The 22,997-nt window shown below is 40.1% G+C and overlaps 1 protein-coding gene across 1 annotated transcript in view; it reads right to left on the bottom strand.

The window, feature by feature from the left end:
• LOC108546375 (venom dipeptidyl peptidase 4) overlaps positions 1–22,997 on the bottom strand; it is a 306,649-nt gene that overhangs the window by 2,704 nt on the left and 280,948 nt on the right. The window contains exon 12 of the mRNA XM_017898424.1: positions 16,276–16,436. Within this exon, the coding sequence (XP_017753913.1) occupies positions 16,276–16,436 (161 nt within the window). The remainder of the gene's footprint in view (positions 1–16,275; positions 16,437–22,997) is intronic.

Here is a 22,997-nt window from a genome sequence, read left to right as displayed (position 1 = left end):
GAAAGAGGTGAAGAAAGGAGGAACGAGTGTGAATAAGCTTGAGTGGACTATAGAGTCTATAGAGAGGAAGAAATTTGAGACAGAGTTTGGTGGAGTATTTTGTCGTTTGACCTTTAATTACAGTCGTTATTGTACGAGTGTTGGGTGGGCTTCAAAATATTTTATAAGGAGAGTGCAAGTCCTTCGGGTTACCGAATTAGTTGAAACTTCGCAGGTTTGTAGATTCCGTCATGCAGTTCAAGAATATATATAATTATAGCTGCCACTACTCAATACTTCTTGAGATATTTATAATTGAAGTTTTATTACTTCTGTACCTACAGATTTATTTGCAATGGTATTCAATTGGTGTTGTGGCCTAATATGGACACCAGAAAATTTGAATCAGGTCGGGGGTTTGATTCCTGCCCATAGTTAGTAGATTTTTCAATCTATTTCTTATTTTGTATTCATTTTATTGTTTGATTGCCTACATGATTTCGTAACAACGACCGTCACGATCTTCCGTGAAAATATTTAATACTAAACGAAAACTAGGAGTAAATTGTGAACAAAAATGATATGTAAACATGCCCTAGGATATCGTTTATATAATGCGTGTATGAAGTTCATAAATTGATTACACGGAAAATAGTAATTAATGAAAAACTATTGGTTTGTACGGCAAGAATTCAAACAGCCTGTGCAATAATCACTAATAATTAATTAATCAGGGATAAATTTATATCCAAAATTATATTGGAAAGTTCTTGAAGGATCTGCTTTTACGATGCAATTTTAAAGTTCATAAATTAATCATAGATATTGAGTAATTTGTTAATTTTTCACTACCAAATTGGTTTATTCGGAAGTATTAGGAGCACATAACCAGAGTCAGTAACCTATCAAGAAAATCATTGTCAACTATGATATCCACTGACATAGTATATCTATGATATACATTTACATAGATTACTCCTGGGGGTCGCCTAACTCCACGTAAAACAATAAAACGACATAAATAACTAACACATTCTTTTTCCTTCTTTTTATTCACTTAAGAATCCATAAAGTTTTCTACATTCTTCAATAAATTCTGCCCAAACAGTGGTTTTAATTAGACAATCAGCATTCATTTCTATACCTAGCAGACGACAAATATGCAAAAATATGCCTTTACAACGCAGTTATAAAAGTTCACAAATTAATCATAGGAATTAAGTCATTTGTTAATTTTTTTCAAATGAACAGGAGAGTGCATAGGAAATGAGAAAAAATTACAAGTAAATGCCAGAAGCATTGTGCCTGTATCACGCAAAAGAATGTGTCTTTGTATTAACATAACCTTCAGTTGTAATTAAATAGTGTAAGTTATGATCCATTGTTTTTCTGCCTTTTATTAGTGACAGTAGAGTTTGGTTGAGAAAAGATAATATTCTGTTGAAATAAACTGGCATGTGCAACAGTAGAAAAATATTGGACTCATGGAATATCACCAGCGTAGAGTCATTAGATGCCAAGAATTATATTTTATAGCAAGAAAAATTGAAACAGTAATACAAATATGTTATGATATTTCTGTTGAATTCTAGGTCGGCTAACCATATAACATACAAGATAAAAATCTTTGATTTCAAAGATTGAAAAGATTCAGAAGGTGGAGGTGGCTTAGGCATACAAAAAGGAATGAAATTAATTTAGGTGATGGCCTCTTATAACAACTAAATATAGAGAATAAAGTGAGATTGAAAGGTATGTTGTATTTCTGATCTAAATAAATATTAATATCAGTGCTCAAAGTCAATGATCATCGCTAATGTGTTAATTTCAGAATGATGGAGCTGAGGTACATAAAGAAAAGAGAGAAGTTCGAATAAAAGCAGTGAGAAGAGGAAATGCATATTATGTGGAATCAAGAAACAGAAAAGAGGCAGCACATGTATCAACAGAAGAAGATGTGTGGCATCAACATGCAAATATGAGGATTATTAAAGAGATGAAAAATGAGAAATTGGAAATAGTTATAAAAGGTAAGGATAAATTAAATATAAAGTGCAAATGTTGCATTAAGATAAAAATGTGTAAAAATATCTATAGGAACTTGGAAACTATAAAAGCAGTAATAATGGGGCTGTGACACATAGACTTGATCAGACTAATAAAGCCAATGTCAAAAGGTGGTAAATAATTAGATATATGTGTTTTAGAACGAATTTCATACAAAATTACATTTTCATTGACAAAATTTAATTGCTATAGCTAATGCTGGAAAAGATGACAATGATTTCCAATTCTTCTTTACTCTTGGTTCTACATCAGAATTGCAGAATAAACATACAAGGTAAATTTAATGTTTACAAGAAAATATATCAAGAATTGATATAAATATAATATTTCCTCTTTTTTGTAGAATGATAGACCAGTTTATCCTCCAAGATTGATAAAAACTAGAATATTGAACAATCCATTTTCTGATATTATACCAAGAATACTAGTACAGGAAAGTGAAGAAGTAAAGGACAATTCAAAAACTGAATCAGCAGTAGTAAAGTAAAAATCATATATGCTTGCAGAATTTAGCCCTGACAGTATTGCTCTTTGTAATGAAAAATTTTGTTACAGAGATATCAATCTTTTATCATTTGGTGAAGAAGCAGATGAAGATGAAGAAGAATCTATGATATTAACTTTGTTACAGAGATATCAATCTTTTATCATTTGGTGAAGAAGCAGATGAAGATGAAGAAGAATCTGTGATATTAACTAAAAAGTTTAGTGGTAAGGGCAAATCAGTTCATTAGTTTAACTGATTCAAAATAAAGCTCACAACCAGCTGTTCAACCACCTGGACCTCCAAATAAGAAAAGGAAAAAAGACTGGAATAGCGATTGGGAAAGTGACGATGAAGTAAAAACTTAACAAGAATTAGAAGTTATAAAGAAAGAGAAAGAGTTAGTTTATTGTTTACATTATAACTATGTTATAGAAAGTAGGATTTTTCATTGACTGTCCTATATTTATATTTTCTAAGTAATGAAGGAAAGTATAAAAAATAAATTGAGAGATATAAAAAAAGACCCGAAGAATTATGTTGTTAATAATTAACGTGTATATGTGAAACTTCCAAAGTGAATAAAAGGTACCTAAGTATATAACCATCGTAGTTTCATTTTCTTTTTACCAAGAACAAAATCACTCGCTTTCATCTGTGACTTAACGTTCGTCTATAATTAATTCATTAACTTTTATAATCGCATTGTGAAGACAGCCTTAGCGAGCCTTCTAATATAAGTCTGGATATGAATTCATTCTTATTTAATTCATTATTGGTGATTATTGCATAGAGTGTTTGAACCATTGCTAAAGACACTAATGGTTTGTCTTTCCATTAGTATAATGGAATAATTAATAATTTCAGTTCATGAATTAATTATAGAAATTTGGAATTTTTCGCAACAGAAATATATTTATATTTGCTTTATTGACATTCCTAAATATAAGAGACAGAGTTTGATATTTTACATCGATACTTTATCAGATAGCTATTTCAAAGATGCAACATTTTCCCGCTACACAATACCTAGCATATCCGGCTGCAGCCAACTTCCAGTTGGCGGCAAGCGGGCATAACGGTAACATGGTGGAATGAATATTCTCACGCGTCTAAATGAAACATTAAATCTCAGAACATTTCGTGAAGTAGTGATATCGCTGATTGACGTTTCAATTACTTTACGAAGTTCAAGATTACTAACTGTGAACATTTCTACGGTGGTAATATACTACATGTGAAAAAAAGTGATGTTACATAGTGTAAACCGTGTAACGATACATGTGAGAAATGAAGTGGTATGAGTGAGCGATCCTATAATACTACCGCATTGTCCGTTATTATCGCCTGTAGAAGATTCTAGAATTCGACAGTTCGTTGGAATATTTGATTAACATTATTCTCAATAGGCAGCTTTTAAATAGCTTTTTTCAATTTTTCTTCGATCTTGACATTCCATTGCAACATAGTTATGTATTATCTCTTTTACATTCTAAACTTCAAATGTGGATTAGAATATTTCCTTACTATTGCATAGGATAAGCTGTTCTCCATCCAGTAAGGCAATTATATTACGATTGAAGGTGCATATGCGAAACAAAATAACGGAAAAGCAAGTGCCTGTGAAATCGTTCTACACATTATCCTTTATTCGGCTATATTTCTGAAATTAGGCTTTACGGTTAGGTTTTATCGGCATAACAGCGTAGAGCAGAATTTTCTCTAACGGGATTGATTACTTTTTTTCGGCTTCGAGCGTGCGTTTTCCAAAAATAGTGCCGAATGTGTCAGTGGCTGTGAAATCGTGCTGCGCAATAGACTTTTTTGGCTTATATCTCCAAAATTAGACTTTTGACGCCGGTCTTTTTCGCTTATCAGCGTAGACTAGAATTTCCTCTAACGGGATTGATTACTTTTTGTTGGTTCCGAGCGTGCGTTTTCCAAAAATAGTGCCGAATGTGTCAGTGGCTGTGAAATCGTGCTGCGCAATAGACTTTTTTGGCTTGTATCTTCAAAATTAGGCTCTTGACTCCGGTTTCTTTCACTTATCAGCGTAGAGTGAATTCCTCCTTAACGGGATTGGATATTTTTTTTGCGTTTCGAGCGTGCGTTTTCGAGAAATAGTGCCGAATGTGTCCGTGGCTGTGAAATCGTGCTGCGCAATAGACTTTTTTGGCTTGTATCTTCAAAATTAGGCTTTTGACTGCGGTTTTTTTCACTTATCAGCGTAGACTAGAATTTTCTCCAACGGGATTGATTACTTTTTGTTGGTTCCGAGCGTGCGTTTTCCAAAAATAGTGCCGAATGTGTCAGTGGCTGTCAGATCGTGCTGCGCAATAGACTTTTTTGGCTTGTATCTTCAAAATTAGGCTTTTGACTCCGGTTCTTTTAACTTATCAGCGTAGAGTGAATTCTTCCTTAACGGGATTGAATACCTTTTTTGCGTTTCGAGCGTGCGTTTTCGAGAAATAGTGCCGAATGTGTCAGTGGCTGTGAAATCGTGCTGCGCAATAGACTTTTCTGGCTTCTATCTTCAAAATTAGGCTTTTGACTGCGGTTTTTTTCACTTATCAGCGTAGACTAGAATTTTCTCCAACGGGATTGATTACTTTTTGTTGGTTCCGAGCGTGCGTTTTCCAAAAATAGTGCCGAATGTGTCAGTGGCTGTGAAATCGTTCTGCGCAATAGACTTTTTTGGCTTATATCTTCAAAATTAGGCTTTTGACTCCGATTTTTTTTACTTATCAGCGTAGAGTGAATTCTTCCTTAACGGGATTGATTACTTTTTTTTGGTTCCGAGCGTGCGTTTTCCAAAAATAGTGCCGAATGTGTCAGTGGCTGTGAAATCGTTCTGCGCAATAGACTTTTTTGGCTTATATCTTCAAAATTAGGCTTTTGACTCCGATTTTTTTTACTTATCAGCGTAGAGTGAATTCTTCCTTAACGGGATTGATTACTTTTTTTTGGTTCCGAGCGTGCGTTTTCCAAAAATAGTGCCGAATGTGTCAGTGGCTGTGAAATCGTGCTGCGCAATAGACTTTTTTGGCTTATATCTCCAAAATTAGACTTTTGACTCCGGTTTTTTTCGCTTATCAGCGTAGACTAGAATTTCCTCTAACGGGATTGATTACTTTTTGTTGGTTCCGAGCGTGCGTTTTCCAAAAATAGTGCCGAATGTGTCAGTGGCTGTCAGATCGTGCTGCGCAATAGACTTTTTTGGCTTGTATCTTCAAAATTAGGCTTTTGACTGCGGTTTTTTTCACTTATCAGCGTAGACTAGAATTTTCTCCAACGGGATTGATTACTTTTTGTTGGTTCCGAGCGTGCGTTTTCCAAAAATAGTGCCGAATGTGTCAGTGGCTGTCAGATCGTGCTGCGCAATAGACTTTTTTGGCTTGTATCTTCAAAATTAGGCTTTTGACTCCGGTTCTTTTAACTTATCAGCGTAGAGTGAATTCTTCCTTAACGGGATTGAATACCTTTTTTGCGTTTCGAGCGTGCGTTTTCGAGAAATAGTGCCGAATGTGTCAGTGGCTGTGAAATCGTGCTGCGCAATAGACTTTTCTGGCTTCTATCTTCAAAATTAGGCTTTTGACTGCGGTTTTTTTCACTTATCAGCGTAGACTAGAATTTTCTCCAACGGGATTGATTACTTTTTGTTGGTTCCGAGCGTGCGTTTTCCAAAAATAGTGCCGAATGTGTCAGTGGCTGTGAAATCGTGCTGCGCAATAGACTTTTTTGGCTTATATCTTCAAAATTAGGCTTTTGACTCCGATTTTTTTCACTTATCAGCGTAGAGTGAATTCTTCCTTAACGGGATTGATTACTTTTTTTTGGTTCCGTGCGTGCGTTTTCCAAAAATAGTGCCGAATGTATCAGTGGTTATCAGATCGTGCTGCGCAATAGACTTTTTTGGTTCCCTTCTTCAAAATTAGGCTTTCGAATTCGGATTTTTGCATCTAGTAGCGTAGAGTAGAATTTTTTCTAACGGGATTGATTACTTTTTTTTGATTCCGAGCGTGCGTTTTCCAAAAATAGTGCCGTATGTGTTTGTGCCTTCGTAGTCGTGCTGCGCAATTGACTTTTTTCGCTTATCTTCTCGAAATTAGGCTTTTGGATTAGGTTTGTTGTGTCTAACAGCATAGAATAGGTTCAGGATAACATTTTGTTGAAATAAACAGTGACGTACATCAGTAGAAAAATATTGGAGCCATGGAATTTAATCTACGTAAATTCATTAGATATTATGATATTTCTATTGGATTCTAGGTTTGTCAACCATATAACACACAAGATAGGAATCTTAGATGGTCAAATAAATATTCAGAAGGTGGAGTTGACTTATGCAGACGAAAAGGAATGAAATTAATTTAGGTGGTGACCTCTTAACAACTAAATATAGAGAATACAGTGAGATTGCAAGGTATGTTGTATTCCTGATCTAAATAAATATTAATATCAGTAGTCAAAGTCAATGATCATCCCTAATGTGTTAATTTCAGAATGATGGAGCTGAGGTATTTAAAGAAAAGAGAGAGGTTCAAATGGAGGCAGTGAGAAGAGGAAATATATATTATGTTGAATCAAAAAATAGTAATGAGTTTATTCCCATGCATTCTACATTCACATCCACAAAAAGGATACTGTCATACAAACGTTGACCTCCTACATAATTTTCATATTTTCTGGAATATTCAAAGCTAATTGAAAGAACCATGATGGGGATCTAAAGATTCTTTATCAATTTAATTATAATTTTATAGGATAAAATGAAGAGAGGGATTGCAGAGTAAGAGCTTCGCACGAGATTTATGCACGTATTTCAATTTGTTTAATAATTCTTATTGTATTATTATTTTATTGCTAACGATTGTCATTTCCCTTTCAGGTTTCTTGAAGATTTTATAAGCGACCCAAGATATGAACAATATCTGTAGCTCTGAAATTTCATCCAGATCGAAAATTTAACGCAGAAGGCACAACATTGGGGGTCCAAAGGTCTTTGCGCGATTTAATTAAAAATATCCGGCAGCCATGTCTTTGTTTCCCTACCTCGAAACGGATCCTTTCTATCATGGAAGACGCAACATGAACGAGCTTAAATAAAATCGTGAGACTAGAGGGCAGAGTAATTTTGTTATTAAATAGGATTTTTAATTTTTGTTCCAGATTTTACCATGTCTTTACCGGCTGAACTCCAACTAAATCAAAAATCTAGCCAAAAGAAACAATGACTGGGGTTCAAAGGATTTTCATCGATTTAATTAAAATTGAGAGATCCTTCTTGCCATAAAGGCTATAGTAAGAACAAATTGAACTATAATCTAAATGCAAGAGGTAAAAGCTCGCGAGAGTTTAGAAAATATTTAATATCCGCGATAATAATTTTCATTGCATTATCGCTACTTAAACTTCGCGTATTTTTATTTCAGACTGTACCATTCAATCGTTATCTGCAACCCAATGTTTTTATGGTATAAATAAATCTGGAAACCACATCAATATCGAAAATTTAACAAGAAGATATAAACGATGAGCATTCAAAAATCTTTTATTAAGAGAACACAGTATAAACAAATTTACATAATGGTAGAGTAAAAATTTTGCAACGAGAGTTTTGAAAGTATCTAATATTCAGTATACAATTCCAATTATATCATTGCCTTACTAAATATGTCTATCATCTTTCTGTTTAAGGTTCAAAGAATCCACATGATATCCATAATCTTGAAAATCAGACAAAAAGACATAACAATGAAGATTCAAAGATCATTCACTGGTCTAAATAGCCTTCATTAAAAAGACACAGCATTATCAAGCTTAAATAAACTCTAGGGACTAGAGACTGAAGTATAAAAGGAAGGTACCTACACAATATTCGACCAATAATTCTATTATCATAAATACAACAACCATCTTCCTGTTTCAGGTTCAAAAAATTCATCTGATATCCATAACTTTGAAAATCAGACAAGAAGCCACAATGATGAAGATTCAAAGATCATTCACTGCTCTAAATAGCCTCCATTAAAAAGACACAGCATAACCAAGCTTAAAGGAAAGTACCTATACATTATCCAACCAATAGTTCAACTACCACAAAATACAACAACCATCTTCCTGTTTAAGATTCAGAGTCCACACGATATCCGCACTCTCCAAAATCAGACAAGAGGATACAACCTAAACAAGCATAAATAAAATCCACAGATTAAAAGCTGAAGACTAAAAGGGAAGTATATATCTGCACAACACTTAACCCATAATTTAATTATCATAATTACCATTTTCTTCTTCAAGGCTTCATAGCACCCCCGTGACACCCATAATCCCATAACCACCCCGTCTGCGACGAAAGTCTAACGCACAAGACGCAAGGTCGTTGATCGGTGGGTCTTCCACCGATTTAATTAAAAATATCTAGACGACCTTTTGCTGCTCCCGATGAGGATGAGGCGTCCTTTCCGCGACGCAGGGCGTAACAAACGAAACGGCACGCTTGGCGCGTAATCGCGTCGGTGAATTACACCGGGCACGCCACTTAATTAATCCGCGAGGCTGTCTGGAAATTGCTTCGTGCCTACAGCGAGCCCATACACGCCACTGGTATTAACCTGGTGCATCGGGTCCGGGATGCGACGGGGAAAGAGGACGGGATCGGTGTATCGGGTGTGGAAGAAACGAAGAAGGCCGAAAAGTCGAAGAGATTACTACTCGTAGATGCAGGAACGGCCAGAGGAGGATCGTCTGGGAAATAATCGAATCGTTTCACGAAGCGGGCCGCGAATGGCCGATTTAAAAAATGTTCGCGTCGGATGATTTATAGGGGTGCGGCGGGGTGGCTGCAGGCGTTTTCTTCCGCGAACTATTGCGGAGGAAACGTTCGTTTCCGGTTTAACGGCCGCTCGGCGAACGTTCTCGATTCGATTTCGCATGGAATTCAATTTCAGCAGCGGCCGTTTTTGCTACCATTGTGTTTTTCGGCTTTTATTTTGATTGGTTAAGTAAGTCGAGCGAAATGAAGCGGCGGGTGGGGGTTCGGGGTGCGATACGGATTGAAATTCTTTTCGCGGAAATGTTTACGGCTATGGAGAACGGGGATGGGCCCTCTGGCTGCAGTCGTATCGACCGAATTTCCAACGAATTACGAGCATCCTTTTTTCCATTCGGGATATTTGCCAACGCGGGCAAATATAGCGTCAAGATTATCGGGGTAATGAGCCTTTAATTAACTGGCACGTGTTAATTAGCGCGTTCCGTCGAATTATATTATTATTCTCGCCTCAATATTTGCAGCGCCGATACCGGTAGTCCATTTCATACAATGCGTTTAATAACCTCCCTGCATGCTGTCGTGTTTATCTTCTTCCAGCCATTGCTTTCCCATTTGATATTCGACTTTCGTGTCTCGATAATTACCCGAGCGCAACCAAACTACCCCCGTTATCCGCAATTTGACATGCAAGGGTCGACGCGATGGGTGATAAACAACTCCAATGGCGGATATACAAACAAAATCCTGGAATAAAAAGGAATGTAACCCGTTCGATCCATTGAACGCGGTGATATGCAATTCAATTTTAGGTCCTTTAGAATTTCCAAGATATCGTAATTAAGAGGAGCATTCGTCCAAGTATTATATAATATTGTTAAATGATTATTTAATTATCCATAGGTGTTTATATATGTATAGTACATTAGATAAACTCCAAATTGGTTAACTTTCCCTTTTTACCCTTTATTCAACCTCATCGCCTTATTGCTCACTTCAACCCTGACCTTTCCTACAGCATTCTCTCTTAACCTTCGATCTGTAGACAACCCCCACTTATTTCCTAATTCATATAAATATTGTCAATCATCCCAAAATCATGCATTCTTGTGCTAGTTGACAGTTTGGAGTGTCACTGTAAAAGATCTTGTAGGTACTTGGCTTAAATTTTTGTGTCCTTCAGAATTTCTAACGAATCAAAATTAATAGGAGCATTCATCTTACATTAGTATAATATTGTTAGATGACTGTTTAGTTGTCCACAGGTGTTTGTCTATATATAGTGAATTAGATAAACTCCATACCGGTTAACTTTCACTTTTTACCCCTTATTCATCCTCATCACCCTATTGGTCATTCCAACCCTGACCTATATCCTGCACCATCTTCTCTCAACCTTCGATCTGTAGACAACCCCCACTTATTTCTTAATTTATGTATAAATATTGCCAATCATTTCAAAATTACGTATTCTTGTGCTAGTTGACAGTTTGGAGTGTCACTGTAAAAGATCTTGTAGGTACTTGGTCACGTTGTTCCTCTCAAATTTCACGTGTTAGTTTGTACAGAAAATATAGATTTACTTGGAATGCAATACATGCAATTTTCATACCTCGGTAGCAATTATTTCCACGCGTTTATGGACATATTTTATTGTCTCGAGGTCGTTGTATTAGTCCCTGAGTATACAGAGAAGTTATACTTAAAAAAGATGAAAGTGAGCTTGAGACTCTTGCATCTCTAAAAAATAGAATTAAACCTCGTCATTTTCAATCATTCACGACGAAACGAAAATTCCTATTCCTCCACTAGTTACGAAAACAACCGGGATAACTGTCAAGTCAGGTGGTCCATCCTATACACGTTCGTCGGAGCGAAGGGATTAAGTGTAAGTACCCTTGAGTCGTATACAGATGGTCTGACAGCTGTGACAGGAAGTTGATTCAAATTACCATATACAGATAATGCATGTACGTTCGAATACAAAATCAGTGAGGGAACACGAAGCGAACTCGTAGTACGATTTGATTCTAAAAACATTGAGGCATTTAATTATACTTCATCAACACGGTGATTTTAATCTTGACAAACAGCACAAGCTTCTAGAATTCGTATGAATTTTACTTCCTTTATACTAATTTCCTTTATATTTAAATCCCACGTGTTTGTCTGACGAGCTTAGGGAGATGAAGAGTAAAACCACGCGAGACCTCTAGTTGTAATAATAGTATAATACTGCCATAAAAAGGTTTAAATTCTCACACGTCTGCAGTCTAATATTCGCTGTTCTTAGTCACAAACTCATTCCCCCTTTTTCGATTAGTTAGTAGCACTATTTCAAGTGTGTTCCTAGTGTAACAGCAGCGACGTCACAACCCAAGTCCAATCCTAATTATTTGTCATCTCCTTGCAGATAAGACAACCGTGTGTAGACTTTCTGTTCGTGCCTGGTGGGACCCCAGGAACCGGCCCAGACTAGGACCAAAAGGTGCTAACTTTTGGTGTTAAATTCTTCGCCATCTTTGGACCTAACGTTTGGGAATTCCTGTTATAACAATTGGTAAAGTATCTCCGAGTTTTATAAACACTTTGCCCACCGTCAGTGGCCTATTTGACCACCGAGTCTGGGCCTGAACGGAACGTCAAGTAAAACGGGCTGGGCACTTAACGTGTTAACCTATTAAGTACAATAGACCATCGAGTAATAGACTTATTTAATCCAGCCCTCTCTTTTCCTCCCCTTACAGGAATGAACATCCACAAGACATCTTTACAATAACCCCCTAGGAAGGAGAAGGGACGGACCTCCACATACTTATTAATATTACGTTTCAATAAGTATGAATACTTAACACTAGAACTACCAAGCCAGTCAAAATGACTGGTTCCAGAATTTTCCTTTTTGCAATCACCGAACACATATGCCTGCTTTAAGACTAAAATTGGTATCAACTGATATTAAGAAAGAACTGTAATCAATATATTCACTCATATTCATCGTACCGCCGAAATTACTATAATCTGTGCACGTTATAGTTAGGTACCCATTAAAGATCGGCAATTCTAGTGTTAACCTAACTTCGAGGAACCACCAAGTTAATTAATTTTCCTCAAAATAAACTAAATCCCAATGCAGGCTGGCATCATTAAAAATAAAGATTTCTCTCGCAGAATTAACATGAATTGACAGAGAAATCCTTTGCATTTAAAGATTTTTTCACTGTAAAGGCAGGATATAATTATAACTATATTATATAAAGACACGATATAACTATAATTATAATTCAAAGCTTTTCTTATATTTTTCTAAGCTCGGTGATACCATTTATGCTAAAATAAAAAAATTATTATAATTTGTGCACGTTATAGTTAGGTACCCATTAAAGATGGGTAGTTCTAGTGTTAATATTTCGATTCTTTTTATCCAAACGATTCGACGTAATTGGACAAAGGTTCAAACTCGATACTCCATTGTCATCAAGAATTGTTTGACTTGAGCCATCTTTCCCGTGACACTGGACTCGCGATTAAGGCGCAAGAGGTTAAACGAAGGAAACTGTGAGAAAAGAGGAAGGACACAGGCCATGATCGATATCCGCGAAGGTGACGTGCTCGAAAGGCGAAAAGGAGGAAAATGGGCGAGTTAAAAATGTGCATCGGCGAGGAAGATGGAGCATGCTGAATGCTCGCGCGACGCGACGCCCCCTCTCGGAGGAAATAAATCCGATATCTCGAAATGCGAGCGTAGCTGCGACAAGACCCGACAATAATTGAATCGATCGAGGCTGAAACGAACCGTCGACGAGTCGAACTTCTCGTCTTTCCCTTCCGCTCCGTTGCCTTCGTCCTGGCACTCGCACCCCCGCGTGCAAATCCATCGGGCCCCACCTCCCCGCGATATTCCGGCGGTTCTTTGCCGTTTCCGGTTGATTCACGCTTTCAATTATCTCCATCATTTCGATAACGTTGATAATTGCCGCAGTCGCGACGCGAGCTCGCCTCTCGACGATTCCCGTGATTAAACACGCTCGGAAATTACATTTGCCAAGGTTTAAAGCCAGCCGGCTGCGAACGCTAGGCGGACAGAGGAAATTTCGCAGGGTCGAGCATAGGAGGTTTAACAGGTTTGCAGTTGAAACAGATTCAAAGCTCGATACTCGCTCACCGTTGCGGCGAATATAATGGCCAAGTGTCGCTAATGAAAGATAATATCCGACGACGTTGACGAAATGGAACTGAACGTCGGGGGTAAAATACAGCGGGATCTGTCGGAGCCGATCGATCTCGATTATCGGTTTTATTAGCACGAGAAATATCGCGGTTATTATGACGAGTATGCGGAGGGAAATCGTAGAAAATGAAGGTGTAATGTTATTGATCAGGGTGGTTAATAGTCGCGCGAATGGAGTTGCGGAAATTCACTGGAATAATTCAGGCTAAGTGCGGGAGAAGATAAGTTCGTGTTTTTAAAAGTGTATATCATTACTAGGTCGATCTTATTTGACGATGATTAGTGACAGACGAGTCCTTTAACACGTTGAATGGCATGCCAGTTTTAAAGAGACTGCCCGTGGCGCCACGATGTATAATATTTTCTATTATGCCATACATATAATGTTGAAATATTATCTGCAATAGATAAGTTACAATGTATAACCATGTTTGACATGTTAATTGCGACGGGGGTCATCATTGAATTAACGATGGCAATAATACAAATTTTTAAATATTGACATTTGATTAAATTATATATATTTGTATCAGTTTGAGCGCGCCGGTCACCAGTGACCCCCGTGGCACCACCAAGTTAAATGCCGGTCACCGGTGACCCCATGGCATTCAACGTGTTAACCATCGCGAAACAATAACAGGGTCTCTAGCGACCCTGCTTCTTTATCTACCATGACGAAGCAGTTTGTGTTAGTGCTGACAATGTATGTCCAAAATTTGAATTGAGAAAAGGAGTTGCAAGGTCTTCAGGCTCTATACTTATCGCTGTAACATAAACTGACTACGTGGAGAGTTCTGTCTCCAGCTAGCAGTATTCAGGATATTAGGACAGTGGAAAGAACAGATCAAATATGTCAAATATGACTACGAATAGGCCAAATAAGTCTTCACTTTATAAATTATTTTACGATTTATCATGATACGAAGCATATTATCTTGGCCACTGAAGCTATGGTTATAAAACTCAACAAACAAAAAGAATTATCATTGAATGAATCGCGAAAGAGGTGTTGGAACCCGGATTTCAATATACAATGCGGGTTCTAGCAACAAAACTACGTTAGAAAAATACAAGTTGGTGGAGCGGAAAAAAACAAAACTGAAAACTGACTTTTCGCAAATTTTGTGGGTGCTTATATAATGTTAGCTTTTGGTGGGGTGAAGATGACCATTAGTGAGGGTCTTTAGTGAAAGTAGGAATGAGTCAATTGTTTTTGGACTCTGAAATTAGCCTGCGTTTATCAACTAGGCTTTTCTAGTGACTAAGGGCCAACGAGTAGTTAGTCATCCAACAGAGGTCCAGGTGTTGTATATGTAACGCTAACAAATATAGTATGACATGTGCCAAATGTTCACGATTTACATGTATATCGTCATTAGGTCAATCCTGTTTGACGACGATTAGGATGGCTCCTTTAAAGAAATTGTGTATAGTTTCGAATAGTTAGTGGATTGTATATTTCTTCCTATTGCGTATGGTAGACAATGTCTCGATTACGAAAGGATATCGTGGGTATTTAAGAAACCAAGGCACTATTTCGTGTCAATGGAAGGGCTTAATTTACTCGAGGGGGCCTGGTACAGAAGACATAGTGTCAATTTGTTCGTTCGGTGTGGAAAGATGGCGGCCATTTTGGTAGCGATACCGATGCGCAAGTCGAAGAATAATAAAGCAACCCTTATGTTCCTTGTCAAGTCATTTCCTAGGTTCGAGTGAGTTGTTAATTATGTTTCCATAATTTATCATACCAAAGGAATATCTTTTCATCTCGAATAATTTTAAAAATATCTTTGAGAACAACCAAGCGTCAACAAAATTGAAAATGTAGAAATTGGTTTGACATAGAACATAATTTGTTATGTGCTCGAGAGAGTTACGTTTATGGCAGTATTTTGACGTTTGACGAGATGAAAGTATCGAATTTAACCGTGTCCGATTACGTTTTAAAAGGAGACGATAAAATCGGAGTCGCGAATGTGATAGAATTGGAGAACACGTGGAAAATAATGTGGAGAAGCGATATTATTAAACAATTACGGAGTACGTTACGATAATTCTGACCCTCGAGATATTCAACGCTGATGGGACGCAGTTGGATATCGAAGGTAAATTATATAGGAATCCGTGGAATTCGATCGATCTCGATTCTCCCGAACGAAAATGTTACGGTTGCTCAATTGCTACGGGAAATGTGGGCGAAAATGAAAGGAGAGGAAGCAGAGCCTTCGAAACGAGTACTCCATGTTTAAAGAACAAAAAGACCATGTGGTCGAAATAGAAGCAGATGTCGAAGATAAATTACGCGGTAATCTGATGAGTCCCATCTTGATTATCCTCCCTTAACCAAAAATATTGCAGTTCTCCGGCTAAAGACGCGATAAATATTCAACGTTCGAAGAATAAAAAGATGGTGATATTACCGTTAAAAATATAGCAGCCTCGGAATAATAATATCATCTTTCATAACACCGAATAACGTTATGAAATTAAAATGAAATACACGGAGAGAAATTTTCAAAAATTTATCAAATATTTATAGAAAAGCGAAGCTCGATTTGCCGAATAAAAACGTAACAATTATTATGACAGATATAGACGTAAAAATGATAAAAGAGGAGGAAGATTGAGCGAAGGACGACGAAGTGAATATCCTGCAGCGTTTAACGAACAAAAAGGTCATAAAATAACGATGAAGCATGCGGCTAGTTGAACGGATGAAAATATTATCTCTCGTAGACGTACCGTAAAGAGCCCAATCTGTTACAGGTGCCACGGACATGCCGCACTTGAAGACACCCTGATAATCCATGGCGAGCGTCATGCCCGTCGCGTATCCACCATAACTCCAGCCCCATATCGCCGTCCTGCTACGGTCGATGAACGGAAGCGAGTCTTGTAAGTACCTGAAATCGACGGGAAAATCGTCTACGTGTTAAATTGCTCGTTAATGAAACCGGGAATTCGAAACGTCGGGATTGTTCCGTTATTAAATCCGTAAATTTATCGGACGTTTAATAACGAAACTTTAGCCGCGGGGATACGCGCGTACCTTCCGCCGTCGGATTTATTTCCGTTAAAAAGTAGCGGCCGATAAAATGGAAACGATGAACGGAGATAGAACAGATGGAGAAATAAATTTGATCGAGTAGAATGAGCGGTCCATAGATGCCTCGGGCCGCCATCATAAGCGACAGTACTATAACCCACGCGGCGCCAGTATCGTGGATGCATATTTAGTACCTATAACAGACACCACGCGCGCCACCGTCGATTTAACCGCGATACCACCATTGTTGGCCAAAGTACCGTGCGTTCGACAAAAGAAGGCACTGCGTGTTTATATCATCACGGCTGATTAACTCCACTGTCACTCCCTTGATCACAGGCAATGACCGCTATTGGCAGAAAACGGTGACGAAGATCATAGGGGATGATCCTGATTAACACCGATAATACTCCGTCGATCACAGGATCATCACCGATGACCTTCGTCACCATTTTCGGCCAAAATTTCGAGGATTGAAGGTGTATAGTATCTTCGAGAAAAGAAGACAGGACGTGTTTACGTCCTCACGACTGATTAACTCCATTGACACTCCCTTGATCATAGGAAATGACTGCTATTGGACGAAGATCATAGGGGATGATCCTGATTAACATCGATAATACTCCGTCGATCACAGGATCATCACCGATGACCTTCGTTACCGTTTTCGGCTAAAAATTTCGAGGACTGGAGGTGTATAGTGTGTTTGAGAAAAGAAGACAGGGCGTGTTTACATCTTCACGGCTGATTAACTCCACTGACACTCCCTTGATCACAGGCAACGACTGCTATTGGCTGAAGACAGTGACGAAGATCATAGGGGATGATCCTGATTAACACCGCTAATACTCCGTCGATCACAGGATCATCATCGATGACCTTCACCACCGTCTTCGGCCAGTAGCGGTTATTACCTGTGATTATGTGAGTGACAGTGGAGTTAATTAGCCGTGAGGATGTAAACACGCTGTGCCTTCTTATCCCAAACGCACTATACACCACCACTCCTCGAAATATTCTTCTCCCGGCCACTTAACCGCATCCACCTCCGCGAGTTTCACGAAATTTCGTTAAATAAACGACAGGGTGGATACCTCGAAGGGGCGCAGCCTTCTCCCAGATCAAATTCCTAAATCGAATTACTGGATCGAATTCTCGGATGGGATTCTCGGATTAAATTTTTAGATCAAATTCCCAGATCCATCTTCCTTATTCGAGATACGTTGGCAGAATCTTGGCCGAGATTCATCCGGAAGATGCGGTTACAAAAATTGACCGCGTGTTTTACAAGTTCTCCAGCGAGAACAGGCACTCGATCCGCTGTATCTATTTTTCAGCGGACGCCAGACACACGGGGGTCCCCTTTCACATCCGTGAAATCCATCTTCCTCCGCCGTCGAGCCCGGGGACACTCGGACTCGGATGCATAATGCATCTGGCGGACGAGCACTTAGGTCGGCGAACGACATTTATTTTACCCGGCTATCCTTTATAAACGATTTTTACGAGCTCCCCACTCGGGTAACCAGAGGATCGCTACGCTCTCAAATTTAATATCCCCTCTCTCTCTCTGCGACCCTCGTTTCCTCTGTCCTTCTTCCTGTCTCTGCCGGCTAGCTGCCGGTAAGTCGATCCCACTCCGCGTTTACGGCGCGTACCTTAATGGCCATTTAGACATTTTTCCTGTGTAGCTGCGCCTCAACCTACCACTCGATATGACCCATCCTCTCCTCTGAGCGCTGCCAACACACAGACGCGATCGTCGACGAAACAAGTCCGCAGAGGCAGTTCCAGCTAACTCCTCGCGAGCCTCTCAACGAGCTTCAACGTTGTTCCGGGAATAACGCGAGAAATATACCATTTCGCGGAAATGATAATGCGGGATTAATCCCGGGAATACCGTAGCCTGAAGCCTGCCAGACCCTCGACCAGAAGTTAGCTCCGTGGGTTTAAATGATCCATAGCACGAGTCGCCACTGCGAGACGTCGAGGTTAGGTTAGGTTAGGTTAGATGATACGAATTCAAGTCGAACGAGAGATGTTTCTTCGGAGAACACTGAGAACCCGAGTAGTACGTCCTGTCGCTGATCAGACCGAGTTTCCCCTTTAAAGTAGGCCTGACAGACTCGGACCCCAGGGTCGTGCGAGCGAGGTGGTGCAGGAGTCAAAGGGTCACAGAGGACGGAGAATGCCTCGGTCCGCTTCCCAAAGGGCTATGACTCGGGCGTGTGGCAGGACCTTAAACTCCTACCGCACCCTGGTCCTCTCTCCCTCCGCATTGCGTCACTCTGGCTACGACTGGATCTGGGTTACACGGCGGAATCAAAGTTCCCGAGTCTTTCGCGAATCTCCGCGCAGCCAGAGTGCTTCCATAGTCTCAAAATCGAAGTTCCCGAAGACGGATCCGTGTATTCGGATAGCGGTTCCTTGGAAACTATCCAAACCTGTTTCTACCGTAGGTACCAACGTACAGAATGACGAGAGGGTAGCGCGAGTCCAGAAACTGTGTTTCCTCCGACGTGGTGAGATTTTTGCGAGATCTTTAAATTTCCCGTTGCGACTGAGAATGGCCAGAGGAGGGAAACGAGGAGAAAACGGTTAAAGAAGAGTCGTACGCGGTATCGAGTTCCGGATGAAGCCAAAGGACGGCTGGTATCGCGATAGATTTCCGCTAGGTCAACCGGAAGACGCGTTCGACGTCCACCGCGGGTAGAAAATACGCGATTTCCGATCGAGGAGGTCGAGGGGAGGAGGTTTTCTTGCAATCTCTGCCACGGTCTCCCATTGTCTCGCCGCGTCTCGCGAGCTCGATAATAATGGCCCCAGAGGGAACGACGGCCGCACGGTTGCCCATAGAAATGGCGGCGTGGTCCTCCGCCGGACGGATTCCTTTTTTCGCGAAATTTATTTACCTCGTAAATCGGACCGGCCAACTCCCGTTGAATTCTGTTCCTTCGGTTACCCGGTTTTTTCGCCTCTCTCTCGTTCCCTCTCCCTTTCTCTCTCTACCTCGCGCCGTGCATCGATCTCTGCCTGTGGAATTTCATTTTTCGAGCCACCCGCGGCCGCATTGTCTTCGATCCCGACCTTTAACGAGCCACTCGCGAACAGGGCCACGTTCCACTTTGCCATGCGACTCTCGATCGATCTTACGCGCCACCACGTCCAACCTCTCGCGAAATGGACCAGCGAATTTTGAGTGTCTTCGGGAAATCGGGGAGCAGGCAGGAAGTGGCGGGAACGAAGACGAAGCGAGTCGGTCGGTGGAATTTAATCCTAGTGCCTTATAAATTTCCCGGGCACCATTTAAAAATATTTTCGAAAATATGCGACTCCCTTTTTCATTTTGTTGCGAAACGTATGTAGTTGTACGCGGAGGGAAGGGGGGAAGGATCACTATCCATTAATGAAAGCCATTATTTTTCGAAAAGCTCGCAAAGCCGATATATCGGCTCTAAGGTACTAAAAGGACTAAGAGGATTATGAGAATTCATTTTTGTCGTTTAGGCGTAGCGTTGTTACGTATCGCAGTGTTTTTTCATGGCTGTATTTTTTGAAAGGTACCGGCGGTGGATTGGCACGAAACGCGAGAGTGGGTGGGCAGAGATGATGCATGAAAAATATTTGTTTCCGAAATATTGATAAAAACCGAAATATTGGTATAATGCATCGAATCTTGCAGATTATACACGCATTAACAATATGGTTGTTTTCGTCCATGAATACAACATTCAATTTTTATCGATATCTTGGCAATTAATAAATACACAACGCGCTCCGCCATTGATGTTTTTCCTCGAAATTTATTTATATCCTACCTGCATCAGCCAAATGTCAGATCATCGACAAACCCAAACTCCGCTTTCTTTGTTTCAATTTTCAATACCGGGGGATACATGAAAACCAACGAATCCTCTATAGTATTTCGATCAATTATACAATATAGAAAGGAAAGAATATTTCAAAAACTATAGAACTTATGGTCACAGACCATTCATCCTAGCCTTGTTGCCCAAACATTTGTTGTTCAAACTCCAACTACAATGCAAACTTTGTTTCGTTGAAATTTTTCTTTTGCCATGATTGTTATATAACATTGACACTATTTAGCCTAAAATTATTTTCGTAATTATTAAAAACACCGTGCCATTTTTGACAAAATTAGTGTCCACTTTTATCCAGTATCTTGTTTAGTCTCGTTATATTTAACTACTCGCTTAGGACCCAAGGTTCTACCTGTTAATAAATCTAACCTTGAGTAGGAAACGATTTTTCTAGAGCAATTCTTCTAACCCTTGTCATCCCTTCACGGACTTAACAGTGAGATTAGCAATGGTGCACGCGTGGAGAAAAATCGTGGCGAATTCTCGAATTACCGTTCGAATTAACCGTGCATATTCGAGGAGAATCGTTGGTTTAAGATGGCACTGAGGTTCGAAGTTCGATCAAAGTTTCGAAGCCTCGACACTGCTCTTGTTCCCGACACCGACTGACGTATCGGACTGCCAACCGAATCGCTGACGATGAACCACGATCGAGGATCCGCAAAATGGTTTTTCCCTAATTGGGACTCCATCGCGAATACCCGATTTGTCTCATTCGGGGGATGGATTTGGATCAGGTCGAGCCGGAAACCTGTCAACTTCGGTCAACACGAAAATCTTCAGTCCAATTGCCTCGCGAGGTTAATCAAATCTCGAAACTTTGAACAGCTTCAACCTCCCGCGCCATTTTTGCCTCTAAAAATTAAGAAGCTTCCGTATTTTCGACCCTTTGTCATTTTATCTCGATTGGAAATTGACACCGTTTTGCTCCACGAGTTTCATTTTCGATACTAAAACATTCAAACTTTTGATTAAAAATTCCGCAATGGATGTTACCTGATTTTTCAAGCGATTTCGCGAATTTTAAATCAATTTTTCAACATCCATTCCGATTATTCTACACTTTTCTGGTTTTTATTCCACGTCTAGCTTGCCTCGCGCATTGTCATATAACCGGTCACGGACGGTTCGACTCTAATATGTAATATTTAGCGGATCCTTTTGCGTAGTAATTTAATTTGTCAGAAGCATACGAGTACGAATAATAAATTTTCACGAACAATGTTTCGAAGCCTTCATATTTAAACCCTTTGTCATCCTGTGTATATCGATCTGGGTTTGACATAGTGTTCCCTTCGACCATTTTATTTCTAACGCTAAACTTCCCGAACTTTTGATTAAAAATTTTGCATTCGATGTTACCACGCGACTTTATCTGTTTTTAAATACAGATGCAGCCAATTTTTACAAGCGGAGTGGAATTCCAGCGAGAATGCAATTCCGAGATAAATACGTTTTCGAGTTTAAATTAAATGGAACAGGACGTGGGAGGGGAGTCGAATGAAAAAGGCTTAATATCATCAATCATAGGGCAACTTTCTGCCAAACGTCATTTTTTCGTGCAGTAGTACCACTGGACAGTCATTTTGGCGAGCGCTGTGACGAAAGGGATGGAGCGAGGATTAAACACCACGAGGGGTGAGAAAAGCAATCGCGACGAGTGGCGGCGTCGATGGCAAACATTGGGCGACAAGGGTTAAGTTGGTTCCCACCCTCCGCCATTTTTCCCCCCCTCCTGTCGCCTCGTTTTTTCGGTTTTCGCCTGCTCTCGTGTCAGCTTGTTTTTTCACTCGTGTATTTTATTTCTTCTCCTCCCCTTCCGCCTTTCTTTCTCCTTTTTTAATTAAGGGTCGCTGCAAACCGACACACGCGGGCTGGCCCAAGGGAGGAAGGAAGACGGGGTGCGGAGGAGAGCGAGAGAGGAGAGCGAACACGATAAATTGAAATCCGAGGCTCTCGAAAATAATCGAGCCGTCGTTTTTTCCGACGAACGCGTCCTCTCCATCTCCTCGAGCATCGCGCTGAAATTTTTCACCCCTATCCGCCGCCGGCATTGTGATCCCGCGTTTTAACGGAACAACCAATCGAAGAAGGGTGCCCCGGCTGAATTGATCCGCCGCAAAAAAATTCTCTTTTTCCACCGACCGAAATCTTTCCTTTTCCCCATATTTCCCGCCCCCTTGATCCTCGCCCCCCGCCCCTAATCGCCGGCCGCGTCGCGCGCGCTTTATTTTCATCCGGCTAATCGACCAGAGCCGTCTCCTGTCCCCAGGATCGCCCCCTAGTGCCGATAAAATACGATCGCGGGATGGAATGTTCTTTATTTCACTCGCGCCAAGTACAATTACCCCTGTTATTGCTTCCGTTCCCGCGCTCGCTGTTACGTCTCCTGCCGCCCTTTATTTATTCCGTTTAACCCGGCGCGCAGAGGATGCAATTGTCGGGAAGATGCGAGAAGGTGCAACGGAACAGAGCTTCTTCTTTTATCGCGGCGGATAATCGCGTTCGACGTGGCTTGTTTGCTGCCGACTGTT

Source organism: Eufriesea mexicana, unplaced genomic scaffold (genome assembly GCF_001483705.2).
Source record: "Eufriesea mexicana isolate 0111107269 unplaced genomic scaffold, ASM148370v2 scaffold630, whole genome shotgun sequence".
Lineage (NCBI taxonomy): Eukaryota > Metazoa > Arthropoda > Insecta > Hymenoptera > Apidae > Eufriesea > Eufriesea mexicana.
The sequence above is the reverse complement of the archived record's forward strand: the minus strand, read 5'-3'. Positions and strand labels throughout refer to the sequence as shown.